Source organism: Sphaerodactylus townsendi, linkage group LG03 (assembly GCF_021028975.2).
Source record: "Sphaerodactylus townsendi isolate TG3544 linkage group LG03, MPM_Stown_v2.3, whole genome shotgun sequence".
In the NCBI taxonomy this organism is placed as follows: Eukaryota; Metazoa; Chordata; class Lepidosauria; order Squamata; family Sphaerodactylidae; genus Sphaerodactylus; species Sphaerodactylus townsendi.
This window is the reverse complement of record NC_059427.1, coordinates 132955679-132973098: the sequence shown is the minus strand read 5'-3', so window position 1 is coordinate 132973098 and position 17420 is coordinate 132955679. Positions and strand designations below refer to the sequence as shown.

At 43.2% G+C, this 17420-nt stretch overlaps 1 protein-coding gene across 3 annotated transcripts in view; it reads left to right on the top strand.

Annotated features, from left to right (window-relative positions):
- The window catches only part of PITPNC1 (phosphatidylinositol transfer protein cytoplasmic 1), a 169669-nt gene that overhangs the window by 89577 nt on the left and 62672 nt on the right, over positions 1-17420 (top strand). For all 3 annotated transcript variants that reach the window (XM_048491695.1, XM_048491694.1, XM_048491696.1), the window contains exon 2: positions 7726-7874. In XM_048491695.1, the coding sequence (XP_048347652.1) occupies positions 7726-7874 (149 nt within the window). The remainder of the gene's footprint in view (positions 1-7725; positions 7875-17420) is intronic.

Below are 17420 nucleotides of genomic sequence, written 5' to 3'. Positions count from 1 at the left end.
TTGAGTCTCCTACAGGAGAGAAAGGGGGGATATAAATCCAAACTCCTCCTCTTCCTCTTCTTCTTTTTGTTCTTCTTTTGGGGTGGTCAATTGGAATCCCTCTTTCCCTTTTCAATTCACATTATTATATGGTGCTGTCTTGGTTTTTAGTATAAGGTAACCCTTTCCATTCCACAACGGAACTGTCCAGAGTGCGAATCCCGTTGTCCATGAGGCTGGCTGACACGCACAGTCCTGGCTTGGGTAAGGCAGAACTGGGGCAAGGAGGCTATCCCAGTCAGGCAGCAGAGGTAGGGTGGTGAGGCGCTCAGATCGAGGCCAGCTCCCTGGATTTTTAAAGGGCCATGTGCAAAAGAAGCTGAGCCAGTAGTGTTGGTTCGCCCCCACCTCCTAGAGGATTCTTCTTAGAAGAAAAAAGTGCAAACCCAGCTTCACTTTTAGTAAAAGAGAGCTGCAAAGGGCAAATATGGGTGAGGAAGTGGGTAAGTGGTGTTTGGATGTGAGGGAGGGCAGAGTGAGGTGTGTGAGGATGAGCTGGATGTGGATGAGAGTATGTGTGTTGTGTGATAGTAGGGGGTGAGGCACAGAGAGGGAAAGTTACCTACATGTGTGTGTAGAGGGGAACCCCACCTGACATCTCACACAGCAAAGTGTGTATGTGTTTCACTTCCACTCATATTACCTAACAGTATTACCTATTTACTGTTTTCACTGCTCATCTCTGGCCATCTGGCGCTACTACATTCTAATCCTCATACCTGCCAAGGCCTCCCTCAGGGCCACAGATAGGCTCGCAATCTAACATTCTAAGGGTGGACAGCTGTCAAACAGGAGCCAGCTAGCGAATGGTCAGCCAGGAAAAAAGACGCCTTTTACCTGGGCTCGGTATGGACTTTAGGCGACATTTGAAGGTCCCAATTTGCCCAAGCAACATGGCTTTCATCCATCCAGCCGTTTTATGCTAGCAGCAGCCAAGACCAACAAACGAATGGTTAGCTTTATATATATATAGATTATAGCAGTAAAATTAGGTTGTTTCTAAAACTATTTTAATTCAGCAAAGCACTTGCACCTAATTACACTTAAGGATATCTTTCTAGCCCTGAGTATGTAAACTAAATTTTATGTTACTTCAGGGATCTGTGATTGGATCACCTAATCTGTCATATCAGCTCAAAAAGTAGGTACAGGGAGAAGAATTTGGACTACAGCACTGGAGCAGAAGAATTTTGGTGGCATTTCCCTGAAAGAAATCCCCACCCTTTCCCTATACTGTTGCTAGATCCAAAAAGTAAAACTTATAGGCACATAAACTGTACCTGTATTTTTCCTCTGCTTGTAATAGGAGTTTGAGAGAATGGAATTTTCCCTGGGAAAATGGCATGGTGGAAGAGTTAACCCATACCCACCCCTCAACACACACACACACACACACACACACACACACACACACACACACACACACACACACACACACACACACACACACACACACACACACACAGCTATGGATGCCAGCCTCCAGGTGGGGTTTGGGGATCCCCTAGAATTACTGCTCATTTTTAGACTACAGAAATCAGATACTCTGGGGAAAATGGATGCTTCGGAGAGTGGACTCCATGGCATCATGCCCAGAGGTGGGATCCAACCAGTTCTCACCACTTCTAGAGAAGTGCAGGCTTACCAATTTTTCCTGAGTGCCGAGGTAGCGAGCTTGCTAAAGCAAACTTCCTGTCCACTAATAGGGACTGGAGGTGTGTGTGTATGGCAGTGCCACTGTTTGTATCCCACCACCATCGGAACCTATTATTAAAATTTTTGGATCCCACCACTGATTGTGCCCTGGCCCACCCCAGGCTCCATCCCTAAATCTCCAGGAGTTTCCTAAACTGTATCTGGCAACTCTACTCTCTCATCCTCCACCAGTAGCCAGGGGGGGATCTGGCAAGCCCACTTGGAGCTTAAGGTGCACATTAGGAGACCAAGTCACAAACCCAAAAGTAGGATTGCCAGATTCCAGCAGGGGTGGGGGCTTCCCATTTCCGGTCCATCTTCTTCTTGACTTGTTCAACCAGCCAGCAGGCCTAGTCCTCATTATGTACCTAGTAATATCTCCCCATTCCCCTCCCCTGCCGGTTGCCAGGGGCACCTGGCAATCCTACCCCAAAGTAGGATTGCCAACTTTGGCCTGGGGAATTCCTTTTGGTGGTGGTGCCTGTGCAGGGGAAAGTTTGGAGAGGTATTTATCCTAGGATCCATGTGAGGCTTTCCCACCCCTGAGAGAGACTCTCAGCCTTCTGCCATCATACCACCAAAGAGGGTGACTGGCCCACTGGCCTCAGAATTGGGAAGAAGTGAGGTTCCATCAACCAAGTATCCTTCCTTCCCCAGACTGGCTTCACTTTTACTCTCTATCTCTCTGTATCCAATCCCTCTCTACCTTCTCCACCTGGGAGCTTATAAAAGGAAAGGGAAACCTTTTTCCTGTTCTGCCTGCTTCCTGTCTCCCTATCCTGCTCTTTCCTCTTGCTGTTCAGAGCTGCCTTGCAGTCTCTCCCATCATGGGTCAAGTTGGGGCCAGGTCAGCTCCCAACACTACAGAGTCTTCCCTCTCAAAGCTGCTATTTTTCTCCAGGGTATTGATTTCTGTAGTCTGGAGAACAGTTGTAATTCTGGAAGAACTTTAGAACCTCCTGGAGATTGGCAACCATACTCCAAAGGAATATGTAATTTGGCCTCACCTAAACAATGTAAAATGGTAGAAAAAGTGTGTTGGTCTTAAAGGTGCCACTGGACTCAAACTTCCTTCTGCTGCTTCCACAGTTTTCAGAGGTGAAACTTCCACAGCTACCCACCTAAATGGAAAACAGTATTTCTGTTGCACTCTATCAACCATATCATTTCTTCAACAGATTTTTGTAAGCAGAATTTAATAAATGTTGTCTGATGTTCTGCACCTTTCTTTTTCCTTCAGATGTAGCTTGTATGCTTTGAATTCCTCCGAGCATAACTGACTGGCTCAGAAATGGTGTGCCAGAGAGTGATGATTTGATATGTTAATTCTTATATCAAAGGACTAGATAATCATTAAACAATTCAATCTGGAGCTTTCAGAAGTAAATGTCAGTCAAAGTAACTGTCCCCGTAGTGTTACCATGACACCAACCCTGCTGCAGTATTTATAAACATAAAGGATGAGGCTAGAGCTTGTTCATTTTATTAATTTCTAATTGCAGCCAGGTTTCCTAGCCCCATAGTCAATGGTAGGGTTGCCAACTCCCCAGAGAAGAAGTATCCAGTCCGTTAAATAGAGGCTTGATGGGAGGTTATTTACCAGGTGGTGTTATTTACTTGAATGTCATGAAAAGCTTCACCTGTCCATTTCCACACATTAAGCCTCTGTCAAAGGGACAAGGATTTTTTCTCTAGGCCTGTCGGCCGCTCTCTTCAGTAGAGTGATGTAATCAATAAGACCAGATCTCAAATGGCCTAAGCTAGTTAATGGCACTTCTAAGGGAAAGGACAAAAAAAGAGAGTAAAATATATAAGACTGTATTGAACAGGAAGGCAAAAACTATCAGTGAAGTGGTGATGGGTCAATTGTAGCTTCGTCAGCTTCATTAAGGGATGCTGGGATAAGGAACCGGATGGGCCTTCAGGAATAAAGTGGTTCGATCTATTCTTATCAATGGAGAACAAGGACTCCCCATTTGCTCGGCCATGCCAAAGATCAAATCCAAAAGCGCCGGCTTTGATATGTAAGTGTGGAGCCTGATACAACCTGCCAAGAAAGACACTCTGTCCACAGCCTGCGAGGAAGCACTCACATTGGCATAGATTATTTAAGTCCCTGAGAACTAACAGCGTGGGGAACTCCAAGGCCCTTCCTGATACTGCTTTTAGCAAGGTAACTGCTGCTGCTCTAGGCAGCTGATACACCAGCCAGATAGCCAAACAGTATCTCACACCAGACCAACATGATCAGTCCTGGAAATCTTTGGGATGTGAGTGCTCTGAAAAGTGGAATCCGCTTCCCAATGGAGTATCACTCACCTCGATTCCTGCCTGGCCTCTTTGTCTAGGGACTGGATAAAGGACCAAAAAACTCTGGGAGGGACACAACAGAAGTGGAAGCGCTGCTTATTTTGGAATGCCATAGTTCACATATCCTAAGCAGCAGAGGTCAGGAACTCATGCTCGCGAAATGAGTCAGAAACGGGCTCTTTACCCTCCTTCTTCTTGAGGTGCTGCTCCCTCGGCATGGCTGCCCCTCTTTCTGTGGAGAGGGAGAGAAAAGGTGCGCCTGGCCTCAGGCTCGGGCCATGCTGGCGCGCGTCCCCGCCTCCAACTGTGGATGCTGATGGACCTTCCTTCCACGGGCGCCCATGCAGGCTCAGGCTGGCCACTGTGGGAGCTGGTGATTCCTCCCCTGCAGGGAGTAGTTAGTAGCAGTCTCCCTGCCTGAGTTGGGCGCTGCTCTTTGCAGGGCAGGCACTCGCTCGCCTGAGCTGGGCCACTTTTTTCTCCTCCCTACACAGGGAGAAAAGCTGCTTCAGCTCAGGCCGGGTTGCTGCTGCTCGGGCCTCCTGCAGGGGAGGGGAGAAAAGAGGCATGCCCCAGCTCAGACCCGGGTCGCCTATGCATGTTCCTGGTTCCAACCGGGAGCTTTGATAGGGTTGGAGGGAGAGAAAAGTGAAGTTGGCTCATGCGATTCTTCAAGCAACACATCACTTTGGTGGAATAGCCGCTTCTCTGATACAAACGCCAGAAAAGGTAAAAAAAAAACAAAATAATGAGTAAGTGTTATCTTCATTTTAAATGTCAAAAAGTATTTGCGGCTCCATGCGTTTTCTTTCCCGTGGAAAATGGGTCCAAATGGCTCTTTGAATGTGAAAGGTTCCCGACCCCTGTCCTAAGGCATTCTAAGGACTCTGAGCCTTTTAAATAATTCCATTTTCCAGGTCTAACTCCAGGTCGAAGGCTCAAATAAAAATAGGAAGTTGCAATGGGACTTACCCAGTTGCCAGCTGTCTCAAAATTGTGATAGAATTCTGCTAAAATACTAACCATAAAATGTTGCTAAACTTCTGCAAAACAGGAGGAGCTCATATTTAAAATTCCCGCCACAGTACCATCTTGAATCTTACACAGCAGAATTCAAACACTGCACCTATAGCTATTCATTGAGAATCTGCTAGAAATGCAAAGTTATAATTTTCCTTTCTGTCTTTATTAAATACATTATTAGTTCTAAATAATAACTCTGTAGCATAATCTGCATTGAAATCAGTGGTAAAACTGTCATTGAATGATCTGTTTTACAATGTTATGTGCATAAAGCATCACTCCAGGTGAAAGGATCTACAAGTGCTTAAGTATTCTGCAATAACAAAGTTCCACTTGTGAATGCATTCGTTGTGTTACAAAGTCTACAGTGCAATTGGTAGAAACAGTATGAAAAAAATAATACACAGTTCACAAGGTTAATGTCACAGTGTAAACATCAGTTTTTTTGAAAAGCACTTGAGGCATAAGGACTATACTGTAACTCTTTGTTATTTGTAAAGAAATTATCTCAGCTATAAATCCACAGAGTACTTCCAGAAATGTGCCATGACCCGGCGTGGTGTAGTGGTTAAGATCAGCAGACTCTAATCTGGAAAACTGGGTTTGATTCCCCACTCCTCCACATGAGCAGCAGACACTAATCTGGTAAAGTATGTTTGATTCCCCAATCCTCCACCTGAAGTCTGCTGGGTGACCTTGGGCTAGACACAGTTCTCTCCTAACTCTCTCAGCCCCACCAACTTAACATAGTGTCTCTTGTGTGGAGTGGAATGGAAGGCAATTGTAAGATTTGAGACTCCTTAAAGATTAAGAAAAATGGGTTTTAAAAACCAATGGTCCTTCTCCTTCTCAAAAATTAACTGTGGTATACACTTGATATATAGCTTTTGCTGTTTATTTAGGATTTGTTTTTCAGAGCAGCTAAAATACAGCTGAAGCCTGCAGTAATAGAAGTATCTTATTTTATATATAATTTGCATGGTTTCAGTTAACATTACAGACCTGGAGTAACAGTGAAAGATTAATTTAACTGAGTTAAACTGAGATGGGAGTCAATTCTGAAAGTGATGAAATACAGCTTTCTGGCCAGTTATGCATGGCGAGGTTCCCATGGTTTTAAAAAGAATTGACCAGAGGTCTTTGTTTCAGGTCATGTTTGGCATTATTACCACTGCCTTGTTTGCAGTGGAGCAGGCATTACCCATCAATTGGCTTTTTGCTTGCATCCAAGGAGGGGCTCTCATGCATGCGTGCTTTAATTTTTAATATAATCTTTAATTTTTACCTTTAATCTTATCAGTAGACCAATATATCAGTCTATCAATCTACTGATGGATATAGCAACATAAAAAGGCAAACTATAAAAGAAAATCTTGAATACAACATCTGTCTACTTTGTCCAAACACTGATTGTCTTTTATAGTGGGAAGTGAGGAGGGAGTAATGGCGACATGCAAACTGTAAAAGGACAGTGTGAACTTGGCAATGTGAATTTCCTAAGCTCCCCTGGGTCACAGTCGTCTGTCTCCCAATGTCCTGTAAAGCCAAGCGTCGAGACCAACGGGGTTTTCCCAGTGTGGTCTGGAATCACTGATTGCTTGTGTATACAGTGGAACCTCGGTTTTCGTTGCCGTCGGTTTCAGTTTTCGTCGATTCTCTAAGCAAAAAATTTTGACTCGATTTTCATCACTTTCTTCAGTTTTTGTCGGTGCACACACGTTAATTTTGCGACAAAAACTGGCGACCCATACCTCTCCATTGCTTGCCAGTGGTTTCCTCGGTTTTTGTTGGTTTCGGTTTTTGCCAAGGTTTCCTGGACGAATTAACAACAAAAACCGAGGTTCCACTGTAAAAACTGCAAGACTGGAGACACCCCAGTCTGTTAATCAAATGTAGGGGAAAATTGGATGTTTGGACTGTTTGACTAGTCAGTCTTATTATGTTTACTTTTGTTAGTGTTAGTATTGATTTACTGATCTATCAATATGATTATTTATTTTTTAAGATAAAAAGATATGCAGGAGCAGGGAGGCCATGGGCAAAAAAAATGATATTGCAGGACAAAAAGTGGGAAATGGTCTGCAACAGGGAGGAGGGCAAGGGGGAAGCATGCAAAGCAGTGTGAAGGAGTGGCGGGAGGTAAGACTAGGAGGACTGGCTGTGGGCAGAGGGAAGAAGTCCTGGGCAAAGCTGTGCCCACTGGCAAATCTGTCCCGCTCTGGCAGTGAAGCAAAATTAAAATCATATACGTGGATTTGCTTGCAATGGAAAGAGTGAAAAGTGAAAACGGAGCTTGGGAAAATACAGTTGTACGAGAACTCTTGCCGTGGCAGACACTCATTTCCACCATGCATCAAACATCTTGTGCATAATAAGCCTCTGTAAATATGTACTATCTGCATGTGCAGTTTACAACTGATGTCTTCTTTGAAATTGTGCTTGGTCTTTTCTTCATAAATCACTTTTAATTATGCTAATTAGGATAAGGGTGCGGCTTTTGTGTGGTGGTATTCACTGGTACTAAGTACTGGCACCTTTGCGGGGGATGGGGGAGCTCTCCGAAATCCTGAGGGAAAAATTTGTGGAAATTGGTGCAACCCTCTGTTTTGATCATTGTTTACAAAGATTAATTCTTTCACCTCTCCTTTTGCTTTGTAGTACAGAATTGGACAGCTGTACATGATCAGTAAACATAGCCATGAACAAAGCGATCGTGGAGAAGGCGTAGAAGTGGTGCAAAATGAACCTTATGAAGATCCAAATCATGGGAACGGTCAGCTGACAGAAAAACGGGTTTATCTGAACAGGCAAGTGCTTCTGTAATCTTCCTCTAATATTATGTGTAGATGACTTTAATGTTTTTAGTAAACATATTCTTCTGCAGCTTGGCAGTTTCAAGAAAAGGGGGGACAGAAGACCACTATCACTTAAACACAATGGCACTTTCATTGATCACATGTTCCATTTAGAAACAGTGTGGCAGAGATTCAGTATACTAGAACTAATTACAGTATTTTCTTGAATTCCACTTAAGGCAAAGTTTTTTGAAATGCCTTATGTTTGACAACTTATCATTAATTAAATTTAGCAGTCTGCTTGTGTGGAACAGTCACTACAACCTAACCATTTCACATGCTAGGTATGCATGTGCTCCCTACTTCCTGAGAGATAAAAGGTTACAGCTGGGTTTGGCCTTACATTAACTTAGGAGCCCTGATTTTGCTAAAAATGATTTGAACATTTCAGAAACGGGAATATGATGATTCTGTGTATAGCATTTCTTTACCCATACATTAGTTTCAGGAATTCATTACTTAAAAGAAATTCAGTACAGAAATGGTATTGGCCAGAAATGACACATCAAGATGATTCATTAAGATAGATGAATCGTTAGGAAATGATTGGCAAATTTTTGAGCTGTCTCCCACAGAAATATCTCATTGTTTGCCTTCCATTCTTTCAAATGCCTGTTGGACTGCTAATTATATTTCACAGCCCAGTACAGTTTCAGTCTGATTTTGAAAGTACTGTGCTAATGCTTTGTTCCCTTTAAATCATTGAAATTGCTTAGGGGGTGAGTTAGCACTAAATTTGTCCCATTGTGCTCTGCAGATGGTCTGTCTATTAATTCCACACCTACTGCCTTGCCAGTCTTTTTAGTGCATTCAAAAAAAAGTAATTCTTTTCCCTCAGGTTACATTCTGCTTCTCAATGAACACTAAAACCTACCAGACTTCAGCATCTTTTATGGCTCAACTCAAACTGAATCCAAGTTTCAAATAACCCATCTTTATTTATAAAATGCAAGCCTAGCTAACTTCAACTGGCTTATCTCAGTTTGTTCTTAAGTTGTCAGGTCTAACCAGAGGTTTGAAAGTGCCGGATGGTTTTCAAACAGTGTTTTGACTGGGGTCTCTTTTGTCCTATTGATGCTCCTCAACGAGAAGAATAATTAATGTCAGGCAAGTTTATATGATAGAGACTTAAGGAAAATCTGGTATAACTGTGAACACAGCTACTTTTCTTCCTACAGTATTCAGACACAGAGGAAAGTGTTATGTGTTCTTTTCTGGGCAAGAGTGAGGCCTATATCAGACTTGGCCAATGCCTTGTGTGAATTAAATGTTAGCCTTAGTACATGCCCCAGAATTGTTAGTAATGTGAAAAGGTACTGTGGCAGATGTGTGGGGTTCCTCTGCAAACAAGCTGATGTGGATAGCGCTCCATGACAGATTTATCCATTGTTGCAAGCAAACCACTTTTCTTTGCACGCACTGATTATGTCCTCTGAACTAATCTGGGAATGTAACTCGCTTTTACCCCAATGGTCCAGAGCATAGAAAATGTGTAATAATGTGTAACATTTGTAGAAATGTTTTATGTATTATGATATAGCATATTTATTTACTGTATTTGTCAATGACTGTTATTAAAAACCAATTTTATATAACAACTCATTATCACATAGCTGGATCATCAAATGTTTGGAAACAACTAGTGACATCAAAAACATTAGAATGTTTATAGAAAAAACAAAGAACCAGTGGTAGACAGAATTGATGGCTAGAAAAAATATGGGCCAGTTAACATCAGAAGAGATATCTTCCAGGGTGACTCATTTTCACCTTTGTTATAATTGCAATGATTCCACTATCAGTAATTCTGAAGAAAACAAACCTTTGCTGTCAAACAATAAAAATACTTATAAAATTTCACACTTGCTGTGTATGGAAAATCAGAGAATGAAATCCAGTCATTGACAAATTATTATACACATATTTAGTGCAACTTTTACAGTGGAGTTTAGCATAGAGAAATGTGCTACAGTAACTATAAAACAAGGCTAAATTTACAGTCACAAAATTGAAATGCCAAATGGGCAGACCGTTAGGAACCATTAAGGTAAAACGTATAGATATCTGGGGATTTTACAGTCAGATAATATGAAGCACAAGCAAGTCAAAAAGGCTGTCAGTAATGAATATATTCAAAGACTTAGAAAACCACTGAAAATAAAATTAAATGGTAGAAACACAATTAAAGCCATTAACACCTGGGGTATAGCTGTTATACAATACACTGTTGGAATTATTAACTGGACACAAGGTGAACTGGATAGTATGGATTGAAAAACAAAAAAAACCTCATTACTATTCACTATACATTACACAATAGTAGTACCATTGACAGATTATATCAACCCTGTAGAATTGGAGGCAAAGGACTGTTGCAAATCAAACAAACTGTAGAAAGAGAAAAACGTGGCATAACTGATTATATAAAAGACAGTTGAGAACAGATGCTAATACAAGTTGTGGCGCTTCCCCTTCCCTCCCCGGGCCTTCAGGTGTGGGCTCCTTCCCTTCCTCCCTTTCCTGGGGGCTGACTTCCCCAGAGGTGTTCTCTTCCTGTTGGCCCGGAGGGCCAAGAAACAGTTTTGCCCCTTACAGGGCTCGCTGCGGGACGAGGGCTGCCCCGCTCTTCTGGTACCTCCAAACTTCACCTCACCCAGGCCAGTCCCCGGTGGCTTCCCTCCCTTGGACTGGCTGTAGTTCCTTCACTAGCAGCCAGTTGTAGTTAGGCCTGCAGTCTCGCCCTGGCCAGTTGCTTCACTGAGCCTTTGACTGCTTCTCCACAGCAAGCCAGCTCCCTGGCTTGTCCGCTCGTCCTCCTCCCTTCCTGAGATTTCTCTCTCCTTAGACAGTCCCTCTTCCCTTCCTGAGATTCCTCTCTCACTAAAACCGCTTCTTCCTCTTCCCTCCTCCTTCAACAGCCCGCTGCAGCGGCAGCTCCTGAGCTCTTGGGTTCCCTTCCTTAAATAATCTTTCTTGCTCCAAGGTCCTCCCCCTCCCCAGCTGCCGCCTCTCTGAGCTGAGCCAAGCCGGCTCAGCTGTGTTTCGGGCGCGGCCAGGTCTCTGCTCTTTCCCCACTTCCACATTCCTGGCTGCTGGCTGGATGCAAGGTCTCCCCGATGGCGACACGTCTCTTTCCCGATCGCTGGTAAGTCTGGGTGCGGGGAGGGAGGGGGCAGGCGTCCCAAATGCTGGGACTTCGCCCGCACCCGGACACAAGTTAAAACCAGAATTTATTGAAAGTATAAGAAATAAAATGTGAATATTGGCATAAAATGATAAAACCGCGAATAGTAAGCAAGCCAAAAAAAAGCACTGCGCGGTCAATTTCTGGGGAAGATTGAAAGGAAAGAGAACAAAGATAAAAATGGGTAATGGCTTATAACTGAAACATTCATGAATGAAACTGAAGGCTTGATTTTATCTGCTCAAGAACAAGCTATTAGAACAAATGCAATTAAAGCCATAATTGTAAAATCAGCAACTGGTTCAAAATGTAGATTGTGAAAAGTAGTGAAAGAAACAATAGAAACATACTAACCTCATGCAAGAAAATCGTACAAACTGATTGTAGACAACATCATAACACAGTTGTTAAAATGATTAACTGAACCATCTGTAAAATTATTATTTGACAACAAAAAAGAATCAGTGGGGAAACATTGTTGAAAAAATAGTTGAAAGTGAGCAGGTCAAAATATTGTGTGACTTCCAAATACAAACAAGTAAAGTACTATCGCATAATACACCAGACATAACAATAGTTGAAAAGAAAAAAGAGGTGGATAATTGATGTAGCAATACTTGGGGACAGCAGAGTTGAAGAAAAAGAACTGAAAAAGATGATGAAATACCAAGATTTGACAATGGAAGTTGAGACGTTAAGGCACAAACCAGCAGTTGTCCCAGTGATTGTCGGCACATTGGGTGCCATGCCAAAAAACCTTGGACATCACTTAAACCATCTACATAGTGACAAAATTTCCATCTGTCAAATCTCCATCTGTCAATTGCTTATATCTACACATATGCAACACCAATACATTACAACATTCTAAGTTCTTGGGAAGAACCCAGAGAGCATGAAGGCCAAAACTGGCTGAAGATTTGGCGGCTGTGATTTCATAAAATGATAATAGTAATAATGGGACATAGCCATACAGGTTAAGCCCCCATCATACAAAAACACAGGTCTTATGTAATAAAAAATGTGGGCTTTTAACAACCCTTGATGGAGATTCCAATATGGTAATGAGCAACCCCAGACACCGTGGGTCAACCCGATCACCCAGAAAGAATAACAGCCAAGTATTGAAAGCCAGGCTGGTGCCATAAAACTATAAACAATTCACAGTGTTCTGTTCTTATCACTGAGAAGTGTGAGAAGTCGCGATCCAAAAGCTATGGTTGGAGACCCGTTACCTGAGATGTATACTTAAAGATGGAAACATTGTGATGTATTGTGAAATCTATGGTCTGCAGTTGAATATTTGGAGTATAATTCAGTCATCAAGCCTTCTCAATTGGCAGGCAGCAAAGGCCTCTTTCTTCCTGTCCAGGTGCCTAGAAATGAGAGTGGGAGTCTTTTTCAGTAACATTCCACAAGCCTAACTAAGGCCGTTTCTGCACGGACAAAAGGAGCGACGCGATGACGTCGTAAATTGCGACGCCTCCGAAAAAAAGCATTCGCACAGACAGGCGGAGCTGCGGGCATCCACAGTCCCGCAGAAATGTGCCGGTTCGCACGGAGGCGCTGCGGAAGCGGCGTCTCGCCACTCTCCGTTGCGGCTGCGCACTTGCGAAGCTGCGCGATTGGCTGACGTGACTGCCCTGATGTCCTGCCCGTCCCCCATCAGTCATTGCCTCCCCTCCCAGCTACTGTCAGTCCCAGTGCATGTTACCTGTGAGACCAGAGTGTGTATGGGCAGCCACCATCTGCACAGGCGACATGGATCTGGGAAAGGTGCTTGCCCATGCAGGGAAATCACCAGGGACAAACGTGTGTGTGTGTGTGGGGGGGCGGTGACCAAGCTTGGCCTTTTGGCAGTCGCCATTGTTGAGAACGGCTCCGTGGCGGCAGTTCGCACGACCGCGCGGCCGGCAAGCGCCACATGTGGAAAAAAAGAGCTTCGCCGCTTTTTTTTGAATACAGCGTCTTCGCGGCCGATTATGCGTTGCTACGGGACGGGCGTGATTTGGCGCACCTCGGCCAGCTATGGCGTAGTTAACGCTCTCGCTCTGACGTTTCTTTTCCTGTTTCCACGACGTCATATTTCGCCCGTGCGGAAACGGCCTAAGGCCGTTTCCACACGGCCAGAGGCAGCAGCTTCCCACCGGCTTTGATGAAGCTGGTGGAGTGTTGAGACCGTTCACATGGTCCCGACGGAGCCACCCAGGGTGTTTGCGAGGGACTTACCTTGCATTTCTCTACAGCTCCAGGGGACTGGAAAGACACGCCCATGCTGCCCTCCAACCCTCGGGGTCACAGGGCAGCGTAGGCATGTCGTTCCAGCCACCTCAACGAGCGAGGTTTAAAAGCGGCGTCTTTGCACTGCTTTGGGGGGTTAAGGACGGCGCTGCTGCGATGCAGCAGTGCCTCCTGTGTGAACAGCACCCTAGGGACGGCGTTTTTTCCCATCCCTAGGGCGCTGTTATTTGGCCATGCGGAGTCAGCCTAAGATTATCTAAATTAGGTGCTTTCTACAAACAATCATCCCAAAAGCCTGCAATTCTAGCTGCATTTGCAGGCTGCCAACTGTATATTAAAGGTCTATTTTTTTCTGAACTGAGTTTATTCTTAGGGTTAGATAGTCTTACAAAATCAAACTGTATTATTCTTCTAACATCATTTATTCTATTTAAAAAATTAAAATAATTTTCCAAAATGTTATCTCATGGAGATCAATTAAAATAGTAGGAGATTTCCATGTGCCACCTGGAGGTTGGCAACCCTATTCAGGGTATGTGCCACTGGAGGCAGAGCCAACCATTTTCATGTCAGGGATAAAATTTATTCATAACTCTAATAGTAACTCTTCAACATTTCAGGCAGAAGCTTTGTTTAACAAGGTGTCTTTTCAATAAACATATTATTCAGAATTATTTTTCTGGCATATGTACAGCTTACTTGCAATCATACAGTGAAGATATTTGTGTTGTGGTGGCAGCTTTTGCCAGAGCAGCTGTTTAAAAATCAGCATAGCCAATTAGTGGTCAAAGAGAAGCCCTGCTGGGCAAAAGCCCCATCTGGCCCCATCCGCTTTCTAAAAACGCTTGGTAGGTACCATGGCACTCGTGGCCCATTTTGGGAACCCCCTGCTATGCTGCACAGATATGCAGAATGTCAGAATGCAAAGGCAAACATTGGATATCTAGTTCAATCTCCAGTTCCAAATTATAACATTTTGTATTTTAAGCATCCAAATGAAATGTCTGCCCATTCATTTAACTTTTCTGTCATTTGAAGTAATTGGTTCTTTTAGTAATCTGAGTGAACAGGTGAACAAAGGCTCACTCAGTTTTATATATCTTAAGAATAGATCTTCCACCCACAAATCAAAATACTATACATTTTCTTTAAGATAGTGAGGCGGTGTGATGCAGCGTTTAAAGTGTAGATCTGTGACCAGGATGATGCGGGCGTAAATTCCCACTCAGCTAGCAGACTCACTGGGTGACGTTGGACCAGTTGTTCTGTGTCATCTTCCTCTACCTCACATAGCTGTGAGGATAAAATAGAAGAACTGTGTACACTGTTCTGAACCCCTTGGATGGAGGAGATAACATGGCAGATAGGCTGAACATACCCAATTTCTCCAGCATTTCCTTGTAAGATTTACCACCAAGATTTTAATCATCATCATAGCCCCTCTATTATCTTTGCCAATCTTCCAAAATGCAGGAAACATTTATAGCTGAGGCTGGTCATGATTCATTTTTTCCCTCATCACTCATTTCACATGGGGAAAAATACAGTTACACAGTATGGAACATATGGGGAAAGATTTGTTGCAATATAAAGATAACATTTGGGATCCCTGGCAGGTTTGGAACATAGGCAGCAATATTATTATAATTCATCATTTACTATTTATACAGCATCTCAAAATTTACTAGGCACCGCAGAGTCAGTGGTATGGCCATTTAGACTCATAAAATGGAGAGGGAGCATTAGATGCTTAACATTACCAAGTAAATTCTGAGAACGCACCATAAAAATGACATTCACAGTCTAGACAGATTTATTTATGTCTTTTTCTGAATAGTAATAATTCATGAAAAATATATTTACACCACATTGCCAGTGCAAGGTTATTAGCTACTGTTTATCAAATAGAAAACAATGTTGCTGTGAAACAACATTCCCAATTAAATACAAAAAGAGCCTGATGTGTATACTCGCTAAACAACTGAGTCTTGGTTCAAACCACGCTAAGACAATATTGTATTTTAGATTATATAGTTTTACTAGTTTTGTTACTATATTACATATTGTCTTGTATAATAAGTTTCTACAATGCCAATAAAAGATATTTGGGGGGGAAAACACATGTTGCTGTCAAATGCAACTTTTTTCTTGGAATTCTGCACTTTTATTTCCTCCATTGGTTCCAGAAACATTTCTACTTCACTTTTCCTTTGTTGTTTTCATCAATGTTTTGCTTTTACTGCAGAGTTTATCCTGATACAGTTCTGAACCAGCTTCCCTTGAGCCTGTAATCATATTGATTTGGTTTATATTTCTCCACCTTACCAATCACCTGGCCCTTCTTTATGCCCCCGTGTAGTTGCTCAACCTCCCCTTCACTCATTTCCTCTTCCCCTGGTTGGCAATTTCTAATCATCCCACCCTCCATCTATTTCTCCCCTTGCATTTCAAATTTTTTGGGGGGATATGATTAGCAATAGAGTGCTGGTATGAATGGATGGGTGAGCCCTATACTATCTTCCCGTGGCCGGGGAATTGCAAGGGATTCACAAAGAACTTCTGGTCTTTCCCGTCAGTGCTGGAATCCATCTCATTACGTATCAGTATTAACTTCACATGAAAACAGTGCCAAAGACATGATAGGAATGCAAATGGGAACTCAGCCAAATATGGTGCAAATTCATGTAAACTTCCATGTGCTGCATATTGCAGGGCTGTACCATGCTGTATACTCTGAAATTTCATCAACTTCCCCCATTTTCCCCACCCTGCACAGTTTTGTTTTCTCAAGCAAACAACAACATGTTATTTGGGCTGTTTTATTTCTTTCGTGTGTGATAGTTCAATGGTGAGTATGTGCAAACAAAAGTGGACAAATGGACTGGGCCTCTGGATTTTTTCTTGGGAGGTGCAGATATTCAGAATAGTGGGTCACACATTGGCCTGTTGCCATTCTGAGCGATGGAGCGATGGAAGTGACAAGCTTCCTTTCCTGAAACTTCCCAGAATCACCTTGTGGCACCCAGGCTCCAATTGCAGTGGGTTGCAATGTTCTCCACCAATGGTAATATGTTTCTGAGGGCGGGAACTTTGGACACAGGGGTTTGCAATTTCTGAATGTTCTCCCAACACAGAGATGTTCCAACATGCAATAATATGGTGATTGGCTGAAAGTCCAGATCAGAGAATCTTAGGAACCAAGGAAGGAAGATTTTCAAAAAGAAAATGGTAACCACAGTGACCAATCAGAGCAAACAGAATGGACATTACACAAGCACATTAGCGATAATTCAGTAATGTGCTAAAGTACAGGAGTGTTTGTCTTCATGGTCTTGCTGAGTCATTCCAAATGAGACTGCTCATGCGCAAGTGTGCCACAGGAAGATTTGACATGGTTCTGTGGAGCTCTGCAGCTAAGAGTACTCCCCCTCCACTGGTGATGCTGTGGGAGCCTTTCCCACCCAAATGATCACATGACAAAGGGGAGGCGGAGCACTCTTCCTTCAGTTCTTTCTTTGCTGCCACTCTGAGAGGATTGTTTCTGTGTTGGCTCTTTCAATTGTCATTCTAAGGAAAAAAGATGGAAAATTGACTGCTTTGTTTTAAAAATGTGAGCAATGTATGGGCAAAATGCAAAAAATGACAGCCATGCCCTTTGTTTGATGTGCCTTGGGGAAGTCCATATAACAGCTTCATGTAAGGCCTGTTTACTTCTTACCGCCACGATGAGGTAGGAGAGAGTGGCCCGATTAAAGACTGTTTTGTGGGAGAAATCCCTGGGCTCTCAAACGTCTCAGGGGTAGAAAAACCATCTCGCTCCCCCTCAACAGTTTCCCTTTAGGGGCCCTCATAAACTGGGCCCACAGAGTTAGACAGGGCTGCTTTGGAACCTCTGGCTGCTGCTTCTGAAGCAAAGAAGAAATTCAGATCTACGCCAGGTGAGAGCTCCCCCCAAAAAGAACCTGGCAAAACCTTCTGCCCCCCCTCCCCCATTCTTTATCACAGAAGCATTAAGATCTGTGTCAACGCCTAAAAATTAAAAACTGAATTCTATGCTGAAGGGGTGCATAAAT